Here is a 23,787-nt window from a genome sequence, read left to right as displayed (position 1 = left end):
GCATGCGCCGATGGTGCATTACCCAACAACATGGCGATCTTTCGGAGCTCTCTTTTTAATGGTAAAGAGCTAACGAAGTTGTTAAAACTACCGCTGCGACGTTTTGTTGGCGTCTCAATTGCAGGCTTTCCAGAAAGTTGTTCGCTTAATTCGAGCCACCGCCCTTATAGTAGTGACGCTCCGTCCGAAAGTCATCTATTATACACCGCAGACCATTTTGCTTTAAGAGCGTCTCTGAGAAAGGTACTTGTTTATTATGTGAAAGGCAAAACTAGCTTTTACTCTTACTCATTTCGTTGGTTATAGGGAAGTGGCAGGGGACAGATCGTGGAGTTGGGTGTGTCCAGGCTCAGATCGCTTTGGTGGAAAAAGTTTTGAAGTTTGTCAACTCTGGAATCACACAGTTAGATCGTCCGTTTCACTCATTCGGAGTTTTATTATTGTTCCTTCATATAGGTGGAGAGATTCAGATTTAAAAAGACAAAAGTGCTACACCTAAGTGGGAATTTATAGTACTGTGTGGTAGTTCATTTTATTCCCCCCTCTCTCACAAGAAACTTTCAATTTCTTTTTGAGACACTGCAAAAGCTATTTGAATCCCAGTTGTTTTAGTAATGTTTCATACGATTGTTACAATTATTCATTATTATATACTGCTTATAGTATTAAGTGAAGCATCTCTGTTCGGAGTCCCCTTTTAAAATATTTGCAGGGAAAAAATTAACTCTGTAAGATTTGTAATTTGGATTGTTTGGGCAAATGTCGGTGCTTTTTCATAGTTGTTAGACTTTTGCAAAAATTACTTTTAGTTCTAAGGGCTCATTCCCACAACCAAATTAAAGTACTAAACTGTTTCAACTCCTACCCTCAAAACGATGCTATAGAGCACTGCACACCAGAACAACTAGACACAAGAACAGGTTTTTCCTGAATGCCATCACTCTGCTAAACAAATAATTTCCTCAACACTGTACTAAGTACTAAGTCTGCACTACTATTAATCTTTTCATCGTTCCCACCACCCATCTCCTTCCACTTATGACTATATGAGTGTAATTTTGTTTCTTGTATCCTTATGATTTATATTGATATTGTTTCCTGATTGCTTATTTCTACTCTATGACTATCATTAAGTGTGGTACCATACGATTCTTGATAGACATATCTTTTCTTTTATGTACACTGCGAGCATATGCACCAAGACAAATTCCTTGTGTGTCCAATCACATTTGGCCAATATTCTATTCTGTTCTGTCCTGTCCTGTCCTGTCCTGTCCTGTCCTGTCCTGTCCTGTCCTACCCTACCCTACCCTACCCTACCCTACCCTACCCTACCCTACCCTACCCTACCCTACTCTACTCTACTCTACTCTACTCTACTCTACTCTACTCTAACATTTGCTTTCCCCATTCCTATTTTGCCACAGATAGTTCTTGCAGTGGAAGAGTTACTTCCTATTTGATCTTTCAACTGCTCCTCCCTGTACTTGCTTGCTGTTTGCAAGTTATTTTTAAATACCATATGGCTTTGTTGCTCTTCTAAAAGTGGTAAAACTGTATTCAAAATCAGCCTAGCAAAAGCTGATATGCACCACTGTAGCCCTCAGCAGAGAAATAACAGGCTCTTCCTGTCTCTCCTCTGTCTCCTGCTCATTCAGTTCTTCTTACTTTGCTGTTTAGCTACCGTCTATGTCAGTGGCCCTCAACCTTTTGGACACGAGGAACTGGTTCTGTGGAGAGAGTTTTTCCATGGACTGGAGAGAGTGTGGCTTCAGGGATGAAATCCAGCAGGTTCTGACAGGTTTTGGAGAACCGACAGCGGAAATTTTGAGTAGTTCGGAGAACCGGCAAATGCCACCTCTGGTTGGCCCCAGGAATGGGGTGGGAATGGAGATTTTGCAATATCCTCCCCCCAGGAGTGGGAAGGGAATGGGGATTTTGCAATATCCTTTTTCTTGGAGTGGGGTGGGAATGGAGATTTTGCAATATCCTTCCCTCAGGAGTGGGGAGGGAATGGGGATTTTGTAGTATCCTTCACCTGGAGTGGGATAGAAATGGATATTTTGCAGTATCCTTTCCCTGCCATGCCCACCAAGCCACGCCCACAGAACTGGTAGTAAAAAAAATTGGATTTCACCACTGTGTGGTTTCATGTGCTGCCTGCATCCTGAAGATTGGACTTTGCTTGTTTGTGCAGACTGGTTGCTGGCACGCCACGGACCGGTGCCAGTCCCTGGCTAAGGGTTGGGAATCCCTCATCAACATCTCTGACCAGGGGTTGCTAAAGAGAGGCCCCCGGATTGGAACTGATCTCCTGCTTCCTGGAGCAGACAGTGCTGAAGGGTAGAGTTTAGGGACTGGAACACAGGATGTGGTAGTGACACCAGTTTAAAGAAGCCAATAGATGTTAAATATTTAGTTTGAGTTTGTTTCTTTAAGAAACATTTTTATTAATTAAAACCAGATTGCTTTAGAAGAATTGGGGCAGCACAATGGCTCATTGGTTAAGACTCTAGTCTTATCACCTGCCACAAGATAGGATGAGCTCCCATTACTCACCCCAGTATTGCCAACCTAGCCATTTGAAAGCATGCAAATGCGAGTAGGTAAATAGGTATCGCTTCAGTGGGAAGGTTACTGCATTCTATATTTTCATGATGGCCACATAATGATGGAAACATCTGTCAGATAACGAAGGGTCTCTCAGTTCAGAAACCCTAACCCTTGAATCAGTCATTAGTAGATAGGGGAAACCTTTAAAATGGGTGAAATCCAGCAGGTTCTGACAGGTTCTGGAGAACCAGCAGTAGAAATTTTGAGCAGTTCAGAGAGTCGGCAGTGGAAATTTTGAGTAGTTCAGAGAACTGGCAAATACCACCTCTGGCTGGTCCCAGAGTGGGGTGGGAATGGGGATTTTGCAGTATCCTTTCCCTGCCACATCCACCAAACCACACCCACCAAGCCACATCACGCTCACCAAGCCACGCCCACAGAACCAGTAATAAAAAAATTTGGATTTCACCACTGCTTTAAAACTTTAGAAAAATTAAAAATACTAATATGCAACCAATATTAATTCATCCAATACCAAAGTGTGAAGAAGCCCCTCTGTTTGCTAATATTGGTCTATACAGTAGTGTTATTTAATATAATGTTTTTCAAACTTGGCAAGTTTAAAATGTGGAAGTTTGAGAAGCACCGATGTAATGCATCTGTATGTGGAAGTAATTTTAATGAGTTAAATGCGTCTTTTTCTTATGTAAAGAGATACATGATTACAATCTTAAAATATTTAATGTATATTTAAAAAACCCTAGGAGGGGAAAAAACCCCTTTTTGTCCAACTTATTCTTTTTTTGAGGAATAAGTTTCATAAGTGACAAATGTGAGATGTTAGATCAAGCAAATATTTTTAAAAAACATTCTAGCACAGTGACGGCTAACCTTTTTGCCATCGCGTGCCAAAAGCAGGGGAGCACGGGAGGGGTCTCACGTTTGCGTCCCCACACTCATAATTCTATGCGCCCCATCCCGCGCATGTGTGTGCGACCCCCCTGCTTCCCCCGCTTTTGGCACGTGATAGCATGGTGGGCCCGGCAGGCCTATTTTTCGCCCTCCCCAGGCTCCTAGAAAGGCTCTGGAGCCTGAGGAGGGCAAAAACGGTCTTCCCCACCCCCCTGGAGGTCCTCTGGAGGCCGGAAACAGCTTGTTTGCTGACTTCCAGGGGGCTCAGAAGGCCCAAAAATAGCTGGCCGGCGTGTGCATCTGTGCCGGAACTGAGCTCGTGTGCCCACCAATATGGCTCCGCATGCCACCTGTGGCATGCGTGCCATAGGTTTGCCATCACGGCTCTAGCATCTCTCCTTCCCATCCACAGCATTCTCTTATCCTCATCTGTTTTGTCTCTTAGTAGTAGAAATTTCTGGAAAAAAGCTTCTGCATTGACATGGAAAGAACCATTTCTTTTAAAATTAGATCAATTCAGTATGTACTTAAGATTTTTATGTGAACAAAAATTTTGCAGTTAGGCTGCATAGTTGTAATTGTAATTGTGTTTGGTGTATTTACTTAAATTGCTGCACATGCTGTTTAGCCTTCTTCTCTCATAAAAGAAATGCCTTGTTCTAATGTAGCTTTCACAACTCAAGAATAGAAAGGCAACAGTTGCATTTGGAAATAATACCAAAGATGTAGAAGGTTGTGTTCTTCATGCCAAAAGTTGAAGTGATGGCAGAACTACTGGCAGAAGTTGTAAATTGGACTAGAAATGAAATCAAACCATATAATAGTTATTGTTCAAGAATTTATTATATATCAATTATTACTCCCTGATGATTGAATATAAGATGTGATTGTTACTTTCTTTTTATTAAAAATGATTTGAGCATTATGTTACATAATCAAAGTGAATTTATTAAGGATTCCAGACTGATTTAGTTTATTAAGGATTTCTCTATCATATTTTTTGTTCACTAATTCTTTCAGAATAGCAGGATATTTAATATAATTTAACATAGTTCTGTTAAATTATATTTAACAGAACTATGTCTGCACCATATCTAAGATGACAAAGAAAAGATGCATTTTTTTAAAAAAAAATCCTGTTTTAAATATCAGTGATTATATTTGGTAGTTAAAGTTGTAAATATAAAATTTTTACTTAGCTTTGAATTTCATTCTGCTTGTTTTATTCCAGAATAGCAGGCAAGGATAATGTATGCTATAGAGATGGCCAGTAAATTGTTTATGTAATGTAAAATTTTGAATTACCTAGCCAACTGGCTACTTTGGGATTAGTTTTTTGGTCAGAGAGTGATGCAAAAACCAGCTATTTTTTAAATAATATCACACAATTATGTAAGTGATGTTGCTATTGCATATTCATAGAAGCAGTACTGGCATTATTAAGAATGTGGTTAGCAAAAGATAGGTTGGGATAAATTAAGTAAATAACATACAGGATTGTTGCTGCTTTTAAATTGAGGATGCTGTGAATTAATCCTAATAGAAAAAAAAAAACAATTCTAGAAAACTTTTTGGGTTTTCATATTGTGGTAAATCAGTACAAATTATTTGATTTTGGCATAATGTGTGTTGTTTTATGTTTTATTTTAGCTTATCCAATAAACCACACTTAAACCCCAATATTTTAAAGGAAATATTGGGAAAGGTTATTGCTAATTACTAGGTAACTATTTTAACTGTTCCAGATGCAGGTCACCCAACATATGCCTGAACTTTAGATAACCATTTCTGTTTTAAATTACGGTATATTTGCATGATCAATATTTTTGGGAGGATGGTGTTTTAAAATATCTTGCAAGAGAAAGTAACAAAGGTTTGTTACAATTAATCAGAACTGCTTGTCCTCTTTTGTTATCTCCCCTGAACATAGAGATAGTGATGTATCTGCCTTGCTTTCATATAATATCAGAAAACAGTAATTGTACACTGTAATCTTAGTGCTAGGAATACTACATGCAGTTCTTCATTCTACAATTCCAATAAATAATAAAATAGGGTATGTAGTAATTGATAGAAATATTTCAATTAACAAAGGATTGTAGGAATGAAATGAAAAAAATGTTGTTTTAATCTTTAGTTTCTTGAATGGACAAGTGAATGTTTGAGCCAGTGTTGAAATTTTAATGGGGGGAAATGTTTCCCCCAAATAAGACATCCCTTGATAATAAGCCCATCGGACTTTTGAGCGCATGGCAGTAAGACCAAGCACTTATTTCAGGGTTCAAAAAAATATAAGACAAGGTCTTATTTTCGGGGAAATATGGAATTTGAATGTATATTTGAACACTCTGAAAAATAGTAGCTATTGGGAAGCCTTTTCCATTCACTAATGTATGTATCATGATGGGCATGGGAAATCATAGGAAGCCTCTTTACAGGAACCATACTAGCGAGGTTGATCTACTGCACCTCCACTAAATTTCCAGGTTGTTTGTTCTCTACCACTCGGGTTTATTTATTTATTTTTTACAAACTATATTATTGTAACATCAAACATAAGTTTAGGGGAGAAAAAAGAAGTGGGGGGGGGAACCTATGAGGGATCCAAGGATGTTCCTGTGAAAAAAAAGTTGATGCTGCTACTTTGCTTATGAGTCGGCCAGCTTTCGTTTATTTATTTTTAAAAAATAATCTAAAAATAAATATAATTAAATGGTACAGCAAACCTGACTTGCAAATAAACACTCGTGTCACTGTGAATACCAGAATCAGAAAATGTACATGCAATTTTCTAAACAAATAAATACCTCCTCCTGTGGAAATAAAGCAATAATGAAACCCTTATCATTATCTATAACCGTGATGGCGAACCTATGGCACGTGTGCCACAGGTGGCACATGGAGCCATATCTGTAGGCACGTGAGCGTTGCCCTAGCTCAGCTCCAGCGTGCATTGGCCAGCTGATTTTCAGGCCTTCCAGGCCTATCGGAAGTCAGGAAATGCGCTATTTCCGGTCTCTGGAGGGCCTGCGGTCTCACTGGAAGTAGGGAAACAGGCCATTTCCAGCCTCCGGAGGGCTTCCGGTGGGGGGAGGCCGTTTTTACCCTCCCAGACTCCAGGAAAGCCTCTGGAGCCTGGGATGGGCAAAAAAACAGGCCTACTGGGCCGACCATACCATCATACTACCCTTGGTAGTACAAGGGTTTAAGGCACCCTGTTATTAAGCTGCTTAAGACCAGCTGCCTGCAATTACTGCAGGGTTCGAATCTCGCCAAGGCTCAAGGTTGACTCAGCCTTCCATCCTTTCTAAGGTAGGTGAAATGAGGACCCAGTTTGTGGGGGCAATAAGCTGACTTTGTATAAATATACAAAAGGATGAAGGCTATTGCTGAGCACATTGTAAGCCGCCCTGAGTCTTCGGAGAAGGGCGGCATATAAATCAAATTAAAAAAAAAATGTAGGGGGGCGGGGCGCATTGAATTATGGGTGTGAGCACGTGCACACACAACCCCCCGCACTGCCCCCGCTTTTGGCACATGACAGCAGAAAGGTTTAACCATCACTGATCTATAACCTCAGCTTTGCCCCTCTCACTTGGATCCCCGCCTTTCATGGTTTCTTAATGTTACCCTTGAGGAGGTGGTTGGAGGCTGGATCTGAGCAGTAATAAATGGGTTTTTTTTTTTTTTTGCAAAAATGGGTGTTTCCATTACTTCTACACATGCTGAGCTGTAGTCCCTGATCAATAAGGCTCAGAATCCAATTATTTTGAATAATTTGCGACCTGACTCCAATTTTATTTTTATCATGGTTCTAAAACTCCAGACACCCTAGAAAACGGGTCCCCAACCCCTGGGCCATGGTCCACTACTGGGGCCGTGGCCTATTTGCTACCGGGCCACATGTTTGGTGGGCCGTTGTGCATGTGCAGCTCGACTTCTGTGACTAGCTGGACAGCATGCGTGAACATGTATGTGCAGTTCAACTTGCAGAAGTCAAGCCGTGCACATATGCAGATCAGGAGTGGGTTTTATTTATTTATTATTTTTATTTATTGGTTCGATTTATATGCCGCCCTTTCTCCGGAGACTCAGGGCAACTTACAATGCGTTAAGCAATAGCCTTCATACTTTTGTATATACCTGCTTAGTAGGGCTTTCGGCCCCCCCCAAGCAGTGTTCTTTTTTTATATATAAAAAGTCAGCTTATTGCCCCCACAATCCGGGTCCTCATTTTACCTACCTCGAAAGGATGGAAGGCTGAGTCAACCTTGAACCTGGTGAGATTTGAACTTGCAGTAATTGTAGGCAGCTGGTGCTACTTAACAGCACTTTAGTCTGCTGCACCACCAAGGCTCTTTTTTTCTACTTACCTTTACTACCGGTTTGCAGCAAGGCTGCGCGCGCCCGGTCGCTTTGCTCGTGCATGCGCACGCGCCTCTGTGCATGCGCAGAAGCGTTTTGATGACATTGGGGTCGGTGGACGGAGCCTCCCGCCTACCGGTTCTATAGAACTGGTGAGAACCGGAGGCAACCCACCACTAATGCAGATCGATGCTGGCTTGCTGCTTGCACAAATTGAGTTACGTGTGTACCAACTTCCCACTTCTGTAGTCCGGTTCCCTTCTACACCCCCATCCCTAGTGGTGGGATTTCTGCCGGTTCTGGGTGGTTCAGCTGAACCATTTGTTAAATTGCTGGCTTGCTCTGACCCTTGCCCCGCTCCTCTGCATCAGTATTTATTGGCCTCGGACCTTGCAGCACACGAACCGTTTGTTAAATTGCTGGCTCGCCCGCCCCTCCCCATCACTATTTATTGGCAATAAATAGTGGTGAGGCGGGGTGGGTGAGCCAGCAATTTAACAAACGGTTCGATGTTTTTTTGTAATTTATTGGCCTCGCAGCACACCGAACCGTTTGTTAAATTGCTGGCTCACCCGCCCCACCACTATTTATTGGCCTCGCTTGCTGTGTTGCAAAGCTTGCCTTAGTGACACACAGAGGCATTGCTACAGTTATTCTTTGGCTCCTCAACCACGTGGCCCAGCCTGCTTTCCTAACTTTGCCCGCAGCGGCCTCCCACTCTGTTCCCGAACGCCCACCTTGGACTGCTCCCGACCGCTCTTTTAAATGCCTGTGACGATCCAAGCTGAGTTGCCTGATCGGCAGAAGCTTTTTTTCTTTTAAAAGCCTCTGACAAACCCAGCTGAGTTGCCTGAAGAGGTTGTAGAAAAAATGGTTTTAAAAGTAAAAAAAAATAATAATTGGCCACGCCCACCCAGTCACATTACACATTACACCCCCCAGTCGCACCCACAGAACCGTAACAAATTTTAGATTTCACCACCGCTTTTTTTAAAGCCAATGGTCCCCCACCCCTTGGACTAGAACTGGTCATAATACTGTACAAAAGAAATGTTTTGTACTTTCACAATGCATTTGTATCTCTGAATTGAATAAACAGTACATATTGTGAGCTATGGTAAAAACTTTTATTTCCTTTACACTAATTGTACAACAAACAAGGAATGCTTATTTTCTGAAATTATGTACATTCCAGTTTTTTCCCCTTGGCTCAATGTAGGCTTAAATGTCCTCGCATTTATGACTGTCCTCACATTTTACATTTTCCATCCTCACTTGTCACCGTGGTGAAGAGAAGTAGTTGTAAAATGAGTGAGACGGTTGTTAAGAATGCTGCAACGGGCATAAATGTGAGGATGGTCATAAATGCGAGGTCCAGTCAAAAGTGCGAGGAGCTGTCAGAAATCACTTTTTTCAGCCCTCTGGGTAGTCCCTATGTGCATATGGACTACTCAGAGGGCTGAAAAAGTTATTTTTGACAGGTCCTCATACTTTTGACCTGTCCTTGCACTTACGACTGTCCTCACATTTTACGTTTTGCACCCTATCTTGTCACTATGAGAAGTAGTTGTGAAATGACTGACACGGTTGTTAAGAATCCTGTAATGGGCATAAATGTGAGGATGGTCATAAGTGTAAGGACCGGTCAAAAGTGTGATGACCAATGAGAAATGACTTTTTTCAGCCCTCTGAGTAGTCCCTATGCACATAACCACGCCCACCCGGTTACATGACCAGCTAGCCATGCCCACCCACTCACATGACCACCAAGCCACCGCCCCAACTAAGCCATGCCCACAGAACCGGTTGTTAAAAAAATTGAATCCCATCACTGCCCGTCCTCCATTCAGCTGCCAAGCCACAAGGTTTGGGGACCATTGCCCTAGAAGAAATAGATTTCAGGCCAGAATAGAGTCCATAAAATTCATTAGTTGCGCTGGTGGATGACCTTTGGAGGAAATGGGATAATGGAAATGCAATTCTCTCGGGCCTCCTTTTCTCTTGATAGCTTTTAATACTTGATTTAACTTTCAAATATTAAAACTGATTTTAGTCCTCAAAAGTAGTTTCAATAATTTTCCACTCAGGCTTATAGATTATAATTAAAATAATTTGTAAATCAGTTTAGATTTTTTGAGAAAAAATTTCTCTTTTAATTATGTTGATGTTTTAGATGTTCTCTCTTTGAGGGGAAGGGGTTATGTGTAGGTTGGGATTAAGGGTCTGCAGTTTTCTTTTTTCTTTATAAATTTCACAAGGAAACTGGAGCTTGGAGTTAATTCAGACCTCACACATTATTTATCTATTACAAACCCTATTTTATGACAGAAGAAGAATTGTATTGTTTGGAGGGGGTTACATTTATCCCCCATGGCCTTCCCCATTTGGGAGTTTTACATTTTGATGTGGTTTAAAGGACAAAATGGCTGCCTTAAACCTTGCACTTACTTAATGCACCCATTTCTCCCCATAACATTTCTGAAACTTTTTCCTAGAATAATTCCTAATCCTGCCTTAGTTTAACGGAAGACCCTTAATATGTCATACAAGCCAACAGGTGTTGTACAAAACTGGGATGAAATGAACACTACAGCAGCAGAAGAAGAAAAGCATTTTGCTAACTCAGAGATTTCCCAGAAAGAAGCCGAGATTAAGAGACTGCAGTCCAGGCTGAATGGAGGAAGAGAAAGAAGTTCACGGTAGCCACATCCTAGACTTTTTAGAATAAATCTAGTAGATTCAAAAGTTATAGTTTTAGTTTGGCAAGATTCTGTCCATTAGGTGTAAGCAAATAAATTGTGTCTCATTGCTTCATCTCTGGGTATGGGCTTGAAAGCTGATTTATGATTTAGCAAAATATTCTAAGCAAACCATAATTAAACCAATTAGTTTAGCATGGTGTCTCAACTAGGTAGTGTCTGGGTGTGTGTGTGTCCTCCAATGAGTTTCATAATCCATTGCAGAATTTTACCCCAGTACTCTATTTTAACCATTTTATGTATGTAAATGTTTCAGTGGATTTTAAAGGAAGGAGCCTCTCTGTATATAAAATTCTTCAGCTTCTCAGTAGCAAAACCTTTTTTCCTCTTAATTTTAATAGAGTGCTTTAATACAGATGATTTTATAATCAACTTCACCTGCTCCCTCATACCGTCAGTTATATAAACTCATGACATTAACCATTTAGCTGCTTATTGAATTCATTATTAGAAACATTAACACAATAACTGCACTTAGGATCATTCCCTGAATTCATAAAACATAGAATATTTTAAAGTGAAAATGTTAATAAAATATCTTTTAAAAATGGTTATTAGTATAAGTAATGAAAGAATGGGTAAGATATTTTCTATTGTTGCCTCTGCTGTATTACCATTCATTGATCTTAATTTTAGTTTTTACAAGGCTTTTTATTCTCAAAGAATTCCAGTAGGATATGTTCTCTGATATTTTTCTTCCACAGATTATTTTGTCATAAAAAGAAATTGGCTTTCCAGACACAGAAGAACTCTAGTAATATAACTTAAACGAGCTCTTATTTTTCTCAGATAGATATACTAAAACATGCAGACACGCTTAATGATACAAAATAATGAATTCTAAAAATTCACTGGCCACTTACTTATACAGTTGCCAAAGTGGTATTCTCAGTTGTGAATAGCACTTGAGATATTCTTTAATAAAAAATTCCCAATAATGCAGTCTTTAAATAAACCCTTTCAGATTGCTGTTGAGAATGCAGGGTTTGAACTGCAAACATAAATATTGTTTAAGATCAATAACATCTATTAAGAAATAAAAGGTTAAACTTATACGAAAATGTTTCCATTTAAAAAAAAAAAACCTATTTTAATTCTAGCCTAATATCTGACCACACACCAGGGACTAGTTTCAGATTATGTATTTTAAAACCTCAAGTAATTTATTAAAATAAATTAAAATAAATTACTCCATATTTTGGGGGAAAGGAGGAAACATTTAATTGTGGTTTGTGCAGATGTAAGAGAATTATTTGGGTTTCTTATAATTTGTATAACTGTTTATCTTATCTCTTTGTTTCCTTTTTCTTTACTGTTTCGACATTTTAGAGTTGTAATTCCAATATATCTGGAGACAGATACATAGTTAAGCTTGGAAAAGGCTGTGGTAGCTATCTAGAGATGTCCCTAAACATTGGATTCCAACATTGAATTCTTATCAGCTCTCTACACACAGTCACCTCCTGTTCAGTGTCTTCAGATCATTACTTTATGTATTTTCCTGTCTGTGTTTCATATCACAGCCTGCCGGTGATGGGAAGTACATATTACAATGAACCAGGACATGGAACCAGTGTTGTTAGACTTTAGGAAAAAGGAAGTCAGGCATTAACCTACTCTTTTTGTGTAATCTTTTCTCTAAATCTCTCCTTAACAGCTTGTTCCTTCCTTCCTTCCTTCCTTCCTTCCCCTATTATGCCCCTTTCATGTCTTCCCCGAAGTCAGCTATCAGTTTGTTTACAGAGTGGACCAAAAGCACTATGAAATATCCACAAAGCTGGGTTGTGGCAGATGGCACAGAAGAATACCATAGTTAATAAATAGTATTAAAAGCTAACAAGAGGTTTAGATAAATTAGCAGTATCCTACTTCCCAATCTGCCATAGGCCATCTAACCATGCAAACAAAACAGTTTTGGTATCATGTCCTAGAGAAAAACTCTGAAATAGGTTCCGAAAATCAAGTTATCTAAATGTATCTAGAATTGTGAACCCGCTACTTTCTTGATCTTTCTTACCCAGCAGTGAATATTTGTGATTGACCTATAATTAAGCAAGATCTCTGGATCACGGGAAGGACCTTATTTTCAGTAGTGGTTTTACAACTTCCTCTTTGAAGCAGGCAGGAACACATCCTGCATTTTAGTAATCATTAATTACTTCTCAAGAGTGGACCTGTTCCAGTCTGACTGATTTAGTCATCTAAGAAGAATAGGAGTTGAGCAAATCAGGCGATAGCATCCTTCAAAACAGACAGAAAAATTGAGCTACTGCTTATTGAGCAATCTCAACATAGCCATTGAAATCTTGACTTGGGAAAAAGAGATTGTTGTGCAGTTAGAACACTAATGTTTTCCCTACATTGTCACAGTTATACAAATGCAGTTACAAATACTATGCTCCAAACTGAGATGATTAAATTCTGATTAGTGAGATGAAATTCCTACAGACTTACCTACAGATATCACTTTTGCTCACCTACAAGACCAAATCAATTGCATGATAAAGTAGCACAATAGACACAGCTAGGAGAGATTATACTTTCTTTTAGTTTGTCTCCACAATATCTCAGCACTTTGACCCAGGATTAAATCATGGATAATAGACATTTTACCAACTGATGGTATAAATTATTTCTTGATTTGGTGTCAGCATTTTCTAAAATTAACTGCTTCCTTTTTTTTTTGCTTCTTGTACAATTTTGTGTATCATTTAAAGATAAAATATTAAAACAATTTTAAGCTTCATGTCACTAAGTATCTATTTAGATTTGAATGAAGAATTCAGAAAATTAAAACATTATAGTTAAACTGTTGTTGGCATTACAATACCCTAATAGGGTTGACAACCAAATCTTCCATCCAGCTAACTCTAGTTTAAACTGGTTTTGACTCAGTTTAAGTCCATCAAACCTAACTGGAATTAGTAAACCCATTACTGCATTAAAGCAGCATTCCACCCTATGATTTTAGATTCTGACTGCCTTATATTGGCTGGAGATGATTGGAACCATAGTCCAGAAGAGCTGGAGAACTTCTGTTTAGGAAAGCATGGAATAAATTATTCTAATGCCTATATTAGAATCATATTTGCCATATTTCACTCTGTAACCTTTTTCTATTTTCATCCTTCCCATACTTTCCAAATGCAGATTATTGACAAAGAAATCAATCCATTTGTGGACAAATGGGAAGAAGAGGGACAATTTCCAGCACATCAAGTTTTTAAAACCCTCGGGAAGGCTGGATTTCTTGGAATAGACAAGCCAACTGGTGAGAAAGGAACATACTTTAATAATTGCCTGTAATTTAGAAAGCATGTTTAATATTTGGCTGAAGCATTTAGAAGCTGGTCTTTCTAAATGCATCCTAATTATAGCATTTTAACTTGAATGGGCTGGAATACAAAATCCACCAAATACAATTTTTCTAAAATCTAAAGCAGGTTTTATGTGCAATATGTTTTGAATATGGTAGTAGAATTTGATTTTACTTGAGCTGTTAAACTGTATAATTCTTCATAACCTTCTTTAATAAATAATTCTACTTGCTGTTTTAATTAACTGATTTAAATGCATTTGTTTTTAACTTCAGTTATCCGTCCACTGTTCAATGTTCTATATTATGGAAGTGTGTTTTTAAAATGATTAAAGACTATCTCCATGATGGCGAACCTATGATACGCGTGCCACAGGTGGCACGTGGAGCCATATTGGTGGGCACGCGAGCTCAGCTCCAGCTGATTTTCAGACCTTCTAGGCCCACTGGAAGTCAGCAAACAGGCCATTTCTGGCCTCCAGAGGGCCTTTGGGGGGGTAGGTAAAGACCGTTTTTGCCCTCCCCAGGCTCCTAGAAAGGCTCTGGAGCCTGGAGAGGGCGAAAAACGGGCCTACTGGGCCCACCATGCCATCATGTGCCAAAAGTGGGGGAAGCGTGGAGGGGTCGCACACAGATGCACGGGGGTGAGGGCATAGAATTATGGGTATGGGCACACGCATGTGCAACCCCCCCCGCACTCCCCCCGCTTTTGGCATGCGATGGCATAAAGGTTAGCCATCAATGGACTATCTATTACAAACCTTTGCAAAGTATGCAAGAAATAAAAGTTCTAAAGATATATGCAACCTTACAGCCTGAAAATAGTACCAGCAAAATATTAAACTGGGCCTGGTGGCTCAGCAGACTAATAGCATTGTGATTAACACCAGCTGTCTGCAATTACTGTAAGTTCAAATCTCACCAGGCTCAAGGTTGACTCAGCCTTCCATCCTTTCTAAGGTAGGTAAATTGAGGACCCAGTTTGTGGGGGCAATAAGCTGATTTTGGATAAATATACAAAAGTATGAAGGCTATTGCTGAGCACATTGTAAGCCGCCCTGAGTCTTTGGAGAAGGGCGGCATATAAATCAAATTTAAAAAAAAATAGTATTTGCAGCCAAAAAGCATATTGAATCATTATTGGGCTGTTCTGGGGAGCCGTCTGTCTAATAAGGTAATTTCTTCAAATCTTAAAGTGTTCTAAGTTCCAAGTACAGTACTGTCTTCCACTTAGGAATGTATACAGCTGGTTGTGCTACTAAAAAATTGGTGTGGTTAATAATACACAGGTTTAATTGCACATGTCCAACAAGGTTAGTAGTTTTATTGTTGAGCAGATCTTGAAGTACTAGATGATGTGTTATCACCATGAAATTGTTTTTTTCTACTTAACTGTAGAAGCCAGATTTCTTAAGCATTTGGTTTCCTTAAAAGAAGCTTTGAATGTGTGATCTAATAGTTTTTATGTACTGTTGTGTTGTTCAATTATATTAGATACTCGCTTATTGTCAAATATTCTGCTATGAATTTCTGCTGTCTTAAGTAGGAATTGTGGCTAAAATTCAGAAAATAGCTAATAATGTTGAGATTTTGAATGCCATAGCTGCTAAAAGATAGCCGGTTAGCCTAATTCTGGTCACTTAGAAGTTATGGAATTCACTGAGAATTGTTAGCAAACAAGACATGGAGCAGTCTTCAAATTTTATTTATTTATATATGTTTATAGTCAGTTTTAAGAAAGTTAAAGAGAAATGGTTTGGATGGAGGGCTGGGTTCATTTTTTTTTTACAGGTTTGAATCTTTTGCCCCACCCCCTACTCCTTTTAAAATCTCTTCTCATGGACGGTTTACAGTATTTAAAAAGGTTTTACTTTAGACTTTTTCATAAATATTCTTATTCCTTATATATAATGCTGTATTAATGCAGCATCTTTGAAAATCAAATAAGGATTAATTGCATACTTCAAATCTTGCTTTGAATAGTCAAAAATGAGAATTTTTATGAATGCATGTTATTAAATTATAGAACAAAGTGGAATAAAAACTTAGTAATAATGTATTTTTGTCTCTTTTCTTCTGCCATTTTGGAAGCAAAGTGCTCAAGTTTTATGTAACTTATTTTGAAGCTATTCCAGATCTTACTGAGTTACCATTATAGTATAGCATTTATTTTCAATTATAGTTTTCCTCACAGAGTGGAATATTTCAACATTTTATTCTTATATTCAGGTTCTGCAGCACTTAATAGACATCAGTTAACGTTAAAAAAAAACAAATCAGGGGTCAAAGAAAACTAGGAACACTTAGGTCAAGCCTTGGAAAATGAACCATGGCCAAGAAAACAAAACTCACCTCAAGTTTCATTAAGTATATTCAGTATATGTATCTGTTAATATAGATAGGGATTAGAATATAGAAACTTGGAAACTAAATACAAATAGTTCTCAGCTTACGATTGACTACAATTGAGTTCAAAATTGATGAGGCAGTTAAGTGGGTTCACCTCATTTTACAACACTTGCCACAGTTGTTAAATGAATCAGTTGTTGTTAGCAAATCTGGCTTTCCCCATTGATGCTGCTTGATGGAAGCCAGCTGGAAAGGTTACATGATTACGTGATCATGTGACCGTGGCTGCAGTGGTCCTAAGTGTGAAAACTGGTCATAAGATAACCAAAGTTCAAAAATTAAAGCACTTGTTTAGTGACTGTTCAAAAGGATATCTCTTAAAAAAAAAGTAGACTTGTGACCAGTTTTTTTTTTCATGGTACGAAAAAAATCGGTAAGTACATCTTATTTAAAATCCATTAACCTTCTGCCACATTTTCACTTCTTCAAAACCTGTCCTATTATTTTTGTTAGGAAAAGAAAAGTGGGAAAGATAGTAATTTCAAAGAAATTTGAAAATTTCCAGGATGCCCAGGAGTTTAATTCTCAGTTCAAAATTCTTTCCTTTTTATTTTTTCATGGTACTTAGAATATGTTTTACTGGTAAGGATTAAAAATAAACTTTAGAATGCTGACGCACTATGAACCAAATAACTTGGAATACACACTTTTAAAATATTTTTTCTTGAATTTGTCAGAAATGATATATAAAGGGTTGGGTTGAGTTGGGTTTGATGTGGTGTGGTTTTACCCAAAGATTTGACCCACATTATGTAATACTGAAATGAAAGCTTTAGTTCATTTCCTGGATTCAGCAGGGTGTTTGGATATTGTTTTGTTTTATGGCCACAGTTTTATTATTCTGTGTAAATTGGCAGAGAAAGTTTTTACTAAGGGAAAGCCAAGGGAAGCAATTTACAGATATCATTGTCTATTGCCTATAGCCAGGTTTTTCTCTGGTTTCAGTACCAGAAGTCAATAAGAAGTCATAAGTTAATTTTAGACTCATGGTTCACAGATTTGAATACACAGGCAGTCTTCACAAGACACAGAGTTTCAATTGTAGGCAACACTGTGGGTAAAGTGTAGGCATACGATGTATCTGCAGAATTTAATATGCTCTTTAGGAATTGTCCATTTGCTCAGCTGGAAAAGTCCAGCCAGCTCTTGAATTCAGGTGTTTATTTTGGTTTAGTGCTGTATAGTGTTATTTACTTAAACTCTTGGAAGAAAAAAATTACATTCTGCTATGTTATTTATTTTATTAATTTTTTCTCCTCTTTCCTTCTCTCTCTCTCCTCTTTCTCTCTCTCCTAAACTGTTATTTTATTCCTCTTCAAGTATTTATTTATTTTTTTTTGGTAAAATTTTTTGGGTGAAAGGTTTGGTAAAATGTTGTACATCAAATTTTCAACATTTTTATCTATTCATGAGGGTATAATTGGTGTGGACTTTGATATATAATAGACAGTTTTCAAGGAAGCACTTGTGCATGAGATTCAACTGTGATGCATTAGAAATGGCTCTTTCCAAAGGAAGATTATTAACTTGTCAATCAAGATAACTTTGTCTAAATACTTCATAATTTTTTAAATATGATTTTCCAACTTTCCATCAATTTAAAAAGTTTGAAAGTTCCCCCCTCCACACACACACTTAAAAATTTCACATGTATTTAAAAGTGCTTTGGACATTCAACCAATCAACCAATCAGCCAACCAACCAACCAATAAATAAATAAATAAATGTTTGTATTTCTGAACAAAAATATGGATAGACCTGGAATATTTGAATAATGACTATAAGAGGAGAGGTGATTATATAAAATAATTAATGTTTCCTAAGACAACATACATTACTGTAAAATGTCTCTAAGTGCTATTAGGCCAGTCTTCCATATTTAATTTAATTCCATTTTTAATTATACTTGTCCATTTATGTTCAAAAGTACTTTTTAATAAAATTTATTGCTTTTCTAATTCAAGTTTTAATATACCAAGTACTTGGAATATTTTCTAATATTAAATTAAGTATATTTAATATAAATTGGTATTTCAAAAGAGTAATAAATTTCTAGAAGTATAATGTTGATACATCTTTTCATAGAATTCATGTGACTTAAAATGATTCTGCACATACCATATCTTCTTCATCAATATAATTCATTCTGTAGTATAAAACCATTCTACTTTCTGGGTAGCTTAAGACAAATGTTTGAATTAAATAATGCTTGTCAACAGCTTTTTCATTATGTGTATTTGCTTTTCCACATAATCACAACATTCACTAGATATTTCATGCAATAATGGACAAGCTTCTTAAAGTAGTTGTAAAAGCTACATTTGTCTTTTCAGCCAGATTCTGTCCATCCCTTCATTTGAATCAAACAGATGCTCAAAAAAGTTTTTCTTCAGCTTTGGGAAAAGCTTGGGGTGAAAATTACATTGTGCCAAGTTTTGACTATATGGCAGATGGAATAAGACGATGAGATCTGACTTTGTAATTGCCATTTGGGTAGCCTGAAAAGTGTGAGACCAGGTTTTAGCACATTATAACAAATTTTCCTTTCTTGAGCTTCTGAACTCTGCTTAATCATTGTTCCAAAGTTTTGAATATTTTAATTTAGCACTTTGACTTGATAATAGTGCCAGATTCAAGGAAATCAATATGAATAGCAACTTCTGATTCCAAAAAACTGGAACTGATTTCCTCTGAGTGATCTGATTTTCCTTCTCCCTTCTCATGTGAAACTTAACAGTTACTGTCATAGTTTGTTCATTTGTTGAACAAACTATGTTCAAGAAACTATGTTTACTCAAATAAACTTCCTGGCTTACCATCTTTATATTTGTCGGCCTAGCTTTGCACAGTAGTCATGTCAACACAGTCACAACTGTAAGCAACCTGCATTCAGGGTGAACGTGAGAAATTTCAGTTGGAGGAAGTTTTTTGACAAGAAAAAATTCAGCCACTACATGTTGCTTAAAGTGCTGGATGCACTTTATTCCATTTATGAATAGCAATACAATCTTTTCTCACAGTTACTTCCTACCAGCTGAAATGAAAGAACAGATGTTCAAGAATGCGTCAGAGTTTCTAGCATATCAGAACTGCAATCTCTTGGTGACATGAGATTGAAAATATTATTTAATATTCAGTCCACACATGGACACACACATATAGACAAATACATGTGCACAAACGTATGTATTACGTAATTAAATTTTTTATATATTTAAAATAGGTATTTATAAGCTTAGTTATATGAGCAGTCATTAAGGTATTCCTTCATTTACAACCAGTCACTTAGCCACTGTTTGAAGTTAAGTACCTCCGAGGTACTTATGAGCCAGTTCTGACAGATGCCCTTCTCCACAATCACATAACTGCATTTTGGACTCTTGGCAATCAGCCCAGATTTATAGCTGTTTTCAGCATCCTGTTGTCACCAGCCCAGATTTATAGCTGTTTTCAGCATCCTGTGATGTTTTTGGCAAAACCTGGCATTTACTTTTGGTTTTCAGCAAAAAATGCCCCTACTTACTGTTAGTGACCATGGGGTTTACTTAGCACTGTGCTCACTTAACAATCACAGCTTTCTTTTTAACAACCACTGCAAAACTTGTAAAATCAGATCAGTCATGTGATGATCCACCTTATGACTGGCAGATCATGAGTGATTATGGTCATGAGTTCAGGACTACCTTTACATACAGAATAGAGAGATGGGGGAGAGGGGGGAGGGGGAGGGATGATTGCTCTTAAACTTTAAACTATTTCTGCTATTTTAATTCTTTTATTGTACAGCCCTTTTGGAAATGTAACATATAACTAAAAAGCGGATTATAGATTCTTTTACAATAAATATGTTTCAATGAACTTCTTATATTTTGGCTTGCCTTTTCTCTTTTTTTAAATTTTATATTTATCTCTAACCTTTTTAATAAAAAGTCAGGGAGATTTGTTTGACTCAGCATCGACTGTTCCAAATAAAAAGAAGTCAGTGTATACACATTGTTCTTTTTTTCAAAAACAGCCACTTTTTTTTCTATTGCCAGGAATTTTGTGTAACATAGGCAAGCCAAGAGAAAGACAGACAAACTCTGTAGTTTCCTTCAAATCTGGTCTTTCTAAGTATATGTTTGTTTTTCTGGGAGTGTGATGTGAAGAAATGAGTTTATGAAGCACTCTTAAAAATAATATTTTTTAATGATCAAGAAGACCATGGCAAAACTATAGTGGAGTTTAGAAGAAACACATTTAATTAGAGGAAGGAACAAAAGTATCACACTGCCCTTCCTAACTTCTTTCCACAAATTAAAGAGTGAACCCAATGTTATTTCCTCCTATTAGTTTTGTACATTGAATTGATTCCTGCTAAAGTTCATTTACTAAATTAAAGATATTTATTTTGCAAGATTTTTTATTTTTATTCGGTTTTATTCTGATTATTTATTTTGTCCATTTTTGTCCACCTCTAAACACACACACACACACACACACACACTGTTTCTACTTTGTTTTGTATGTGTCCTCTCTCTCTCTCTCTCTCTCTCTATGTGTGTGTGTGTGTGTGTGTGTGTGTGTGTGTGTCTGGTCTCATGTCTGTCTGTTCTGCAGTAGGCAATAAAGTTTGTTTTATCTAATGCTATGCAAACAAAATTAATTAGTTTATAAGCAAAGACATGAGGACTTACTTTTTGATAGCTTCTGTTTGTAATTTATATTTTCTCTTTTCAATTTTATTTATTCATCAGTATTTCAAGGCTGCCTGATTCCTCAACAGTTACAAATAAATATGCAAGGAAGCAATATGTATAAGAAGAATACAGCTGGCCAGAATCTCGAACAAAACTAAACTAACTAAAAGGACTACAAACTAACTGGCTTGAGTGAACAGCCAGGTTTTGATAATTTTCAGAATGTTGCAAGAAGCTGCATGAATCTCCAGGGAGATATCTCTTCAGAGGATAAGAGCTGCAACTCAGTAAGCACATCTTCTGAGTCACTCAAAATCTCATTGTTTTAAAGCAGAGATGAGGAATGATGGCTCCTTTATGATTTTTGACTTCAACTCCCAGAATTGGCTGGCTCAGGAAGGCCCATTGTTCCCCACCCCTGGTTTAAAGGTTCCAGAAGGCTCAGAAGGATTCTAGATTTAGTCTGATACCCCTAGCCACAGGTAGCAATAGCTCCTAGACATATACAGTCAGGTCCAGAAATATTGGGACATCGACACAATTCTAACATCTTTGGCTCTATACACCACCACAATGGAGTTGGAATGAAACAAACACAATGTGCATTAACTGCAGACTGTCAGCTTTAATTTGAGGGTATGTATATCCAACTCAGGTGAACGGTGTAGGACTTACAGCAGTTTGCATATGTGCCTCCACTTGTTAAGGGACCAAAAGTAATGGGACAGAATAATAATCATAAATCAAACTTTCCCTTCTTAATACTTGGTTGCAAATCCTTTGCAGTCAATCACAGACTGAAGTATGGAACGCATAGACATCACCAGACGCTGGGTTTCATCCCTGGTGATGCTCTGCCAGGCCTCTACTGCAACTGTCTTCAGTTCCTGCTTGTTCTTGGGGCATTTTCCCTTCAGTTTTGTCTTCAGCAAATGAAATGCATGCTCAATGGGATTCAGGTCAGGTGATTGACTTGGCCATTGCATAACATTCCACTTCTGTCCCTTCAAAAACTCTTTGGTTGCTTTTGCAGTATGCTTTGGGTCATTGTCCATCTGCACTGTGAAGTTCCGTCCAATGAGTTCTGCAGCATTTGGCTGAATGTGAGCAGATAATATTGCCCAATTCATCCTGCTGCTTTTGTCAGCAGTCACATCATCAATAAATACAAGAGAACCAGTTCCATTGGCAGCCATACATGCCCACGCCATGACACTACCACCACCATACTTCACTGATGAGGTGGTATGCTTAGGATCATGAGCAATTCCTTTCCTTCTCCATACTCTTCTCTTCCCATCACTCTGGTACAAGTTGATCTTGGTCTCATCTGTCCATAGGATTTTGTTCCAGAACTGTGAAGGCTTTGTTAGATGTTGTTTGGCAAACTCTAATCTGGCCTTCCTGTTTTTGAAGCTCACCAATGGTTTACATCTTGTGGTGAGCCCTCTGTATTCACTCTGGTGAAGTCTTCTCTTGATTGTTGACTTCGACACACATATACCTACCTCCTGGAGAGTGTTCTTGATCTGGCCAACTGTTGTGAAGGGTGTTTTCTTCACCAGGGAAAGAATTCTTCAGTCATCCACCACACTTGTTTTCCGTGGTCTCCCAGGTCTTTTGGTGTTGCTGAGCTCACCGGTGCGTTCCTTCTTTTTGAGAATGTTTCAAACAGTTGTTTTGGCCATGCCTAATGTTCTTGCTATCTCTCTGATGGGTTTGTTTTTTTTCTTCAGCCTACTGATGGCTTGCTTCACTGATAGTGACAGCTCTTTGGATCTCATCTTGAGAGTTGACAGCAACAGATTCCAAATGCAAATAGCACACTTGAAATGAACTCTGGGCCTTTTATCTGCACATTGTAATTGGGGTAATGAGGGAATATCACACACCTGGCCATGGAACAGCTGAGAAGCCAATTGTCCCATTACTTTTGGTCCCTTAACAAGTGGGAGGCACATATACAAACTGCTGTAAGTCCTACACCGTTCACCTGAGTTGGATGTACATACCCTCAAAGCTGACAGTCTGCAGTTAACGCACATTGTGTTTGTTTCATTCCAACTCCATTGTGGTGGTGTATAGAGCCAAAGATGTTAGAATTGTGTCGATGTCCCAATATTTCTGGACCTGACTGTATACTGCTTCACAGTGCTTTACAGTCGTCTCTAAGCGTTTTACAGAGTCAGCATATTGCCCCCAACAATCTGGGTCCTCATTTTACTGACCTTGGAAGGATGGAAGGCTGAATCAACCTTCAGCCTGTGAGAACCACTAATCACTGCACTGTTACTTGTATTTTTGTCTGTTGTCACAAAGGGAAGCTCCAGTTGGATACTATCATTCTTTGATAAAATTCTAAAAGAGCAACTAACACTTCTCCCTTCCCCCTGCCCCATTCTTGTGATGTGGTCACCTTTGAGGAATAGTCATCCCTTTTGCTGCTTAGATCCTGCTCTGAGATATGTTGATTTTTGTCATTATGAAGTTAACATTCAAGTTTTCTTGTTTTTGCCCTCCCAATCATTTTTGTGATAGAGATTCCTGTATGCTGCTCTTTTTGCCTAAATCTAATCTAAATGCTTTTAACTGCAGTTAATCTCAAAAATTGCTTTGAAGTTCTCTGTAGGGAAAATCTGCTATTGCAACCTTCAATTCAATTCAGAATAGAGCTGGAAGGGACCTTGGAAGTCTTCTAGTCTAACTCCCTGTTTTTAGAACCTTCTAATAAAATGTATATAACTATGGCCATTATTCCAATAGCAAATAATCCATGGATTTTTTTTACTGCAGG

The 23,787-nt window shown here is 38.1% G+C and overlaps 1 protein-coding gene across 2 annotated transcripts in view; it reads left to right on the top strand.

Annotated features, from left to right (window-relative positions):
* LOC117655082 (putative acyl-CoA dehydrogenase 6) overlaps positions 1–23,787 on the top strand; it is a 54,152-nt gene continuing 30,365 nt past the window's right edge. Inside the window, exons 1-2 of one of the 2 annotated variants that reach the window (XM_087892780.1) lie at positions 1–243; positions 13,740–13,860. In XM_087892780.1, the coding sequence (XP_087748906.1) occupies positions 31–243; positions 13,740–13,860 (334 nt within the window). In that variant the 5' untranslated portion in view covers positions 1–30. The remainder of the gene's footprint in view (positions 244–13,739; positions 13,861–23,787) is intronic. The other variant, XM_034402149.3, reaches the window with a different exon arrangement.

The sequence above is a fragment of the Pantherophis guttatus genome, chromosome 4 (genome assembly GCF_059756535.1).
Source record: "Pantherophis guttatus breed Tessera chromosome 4, ASM5975653v1, whole genome shotgun sequence".
In the NCBI taxonomy this organism is placed as follows: Eukaryota; Metazoa; Chordata; class Lepidosauria; order Squamata; family Colubridae; genus Pantherophis; species Pantherophis guttatus.
This window is presented reverse-complemented; position numbering and strand designations above follow the sequence as displayed.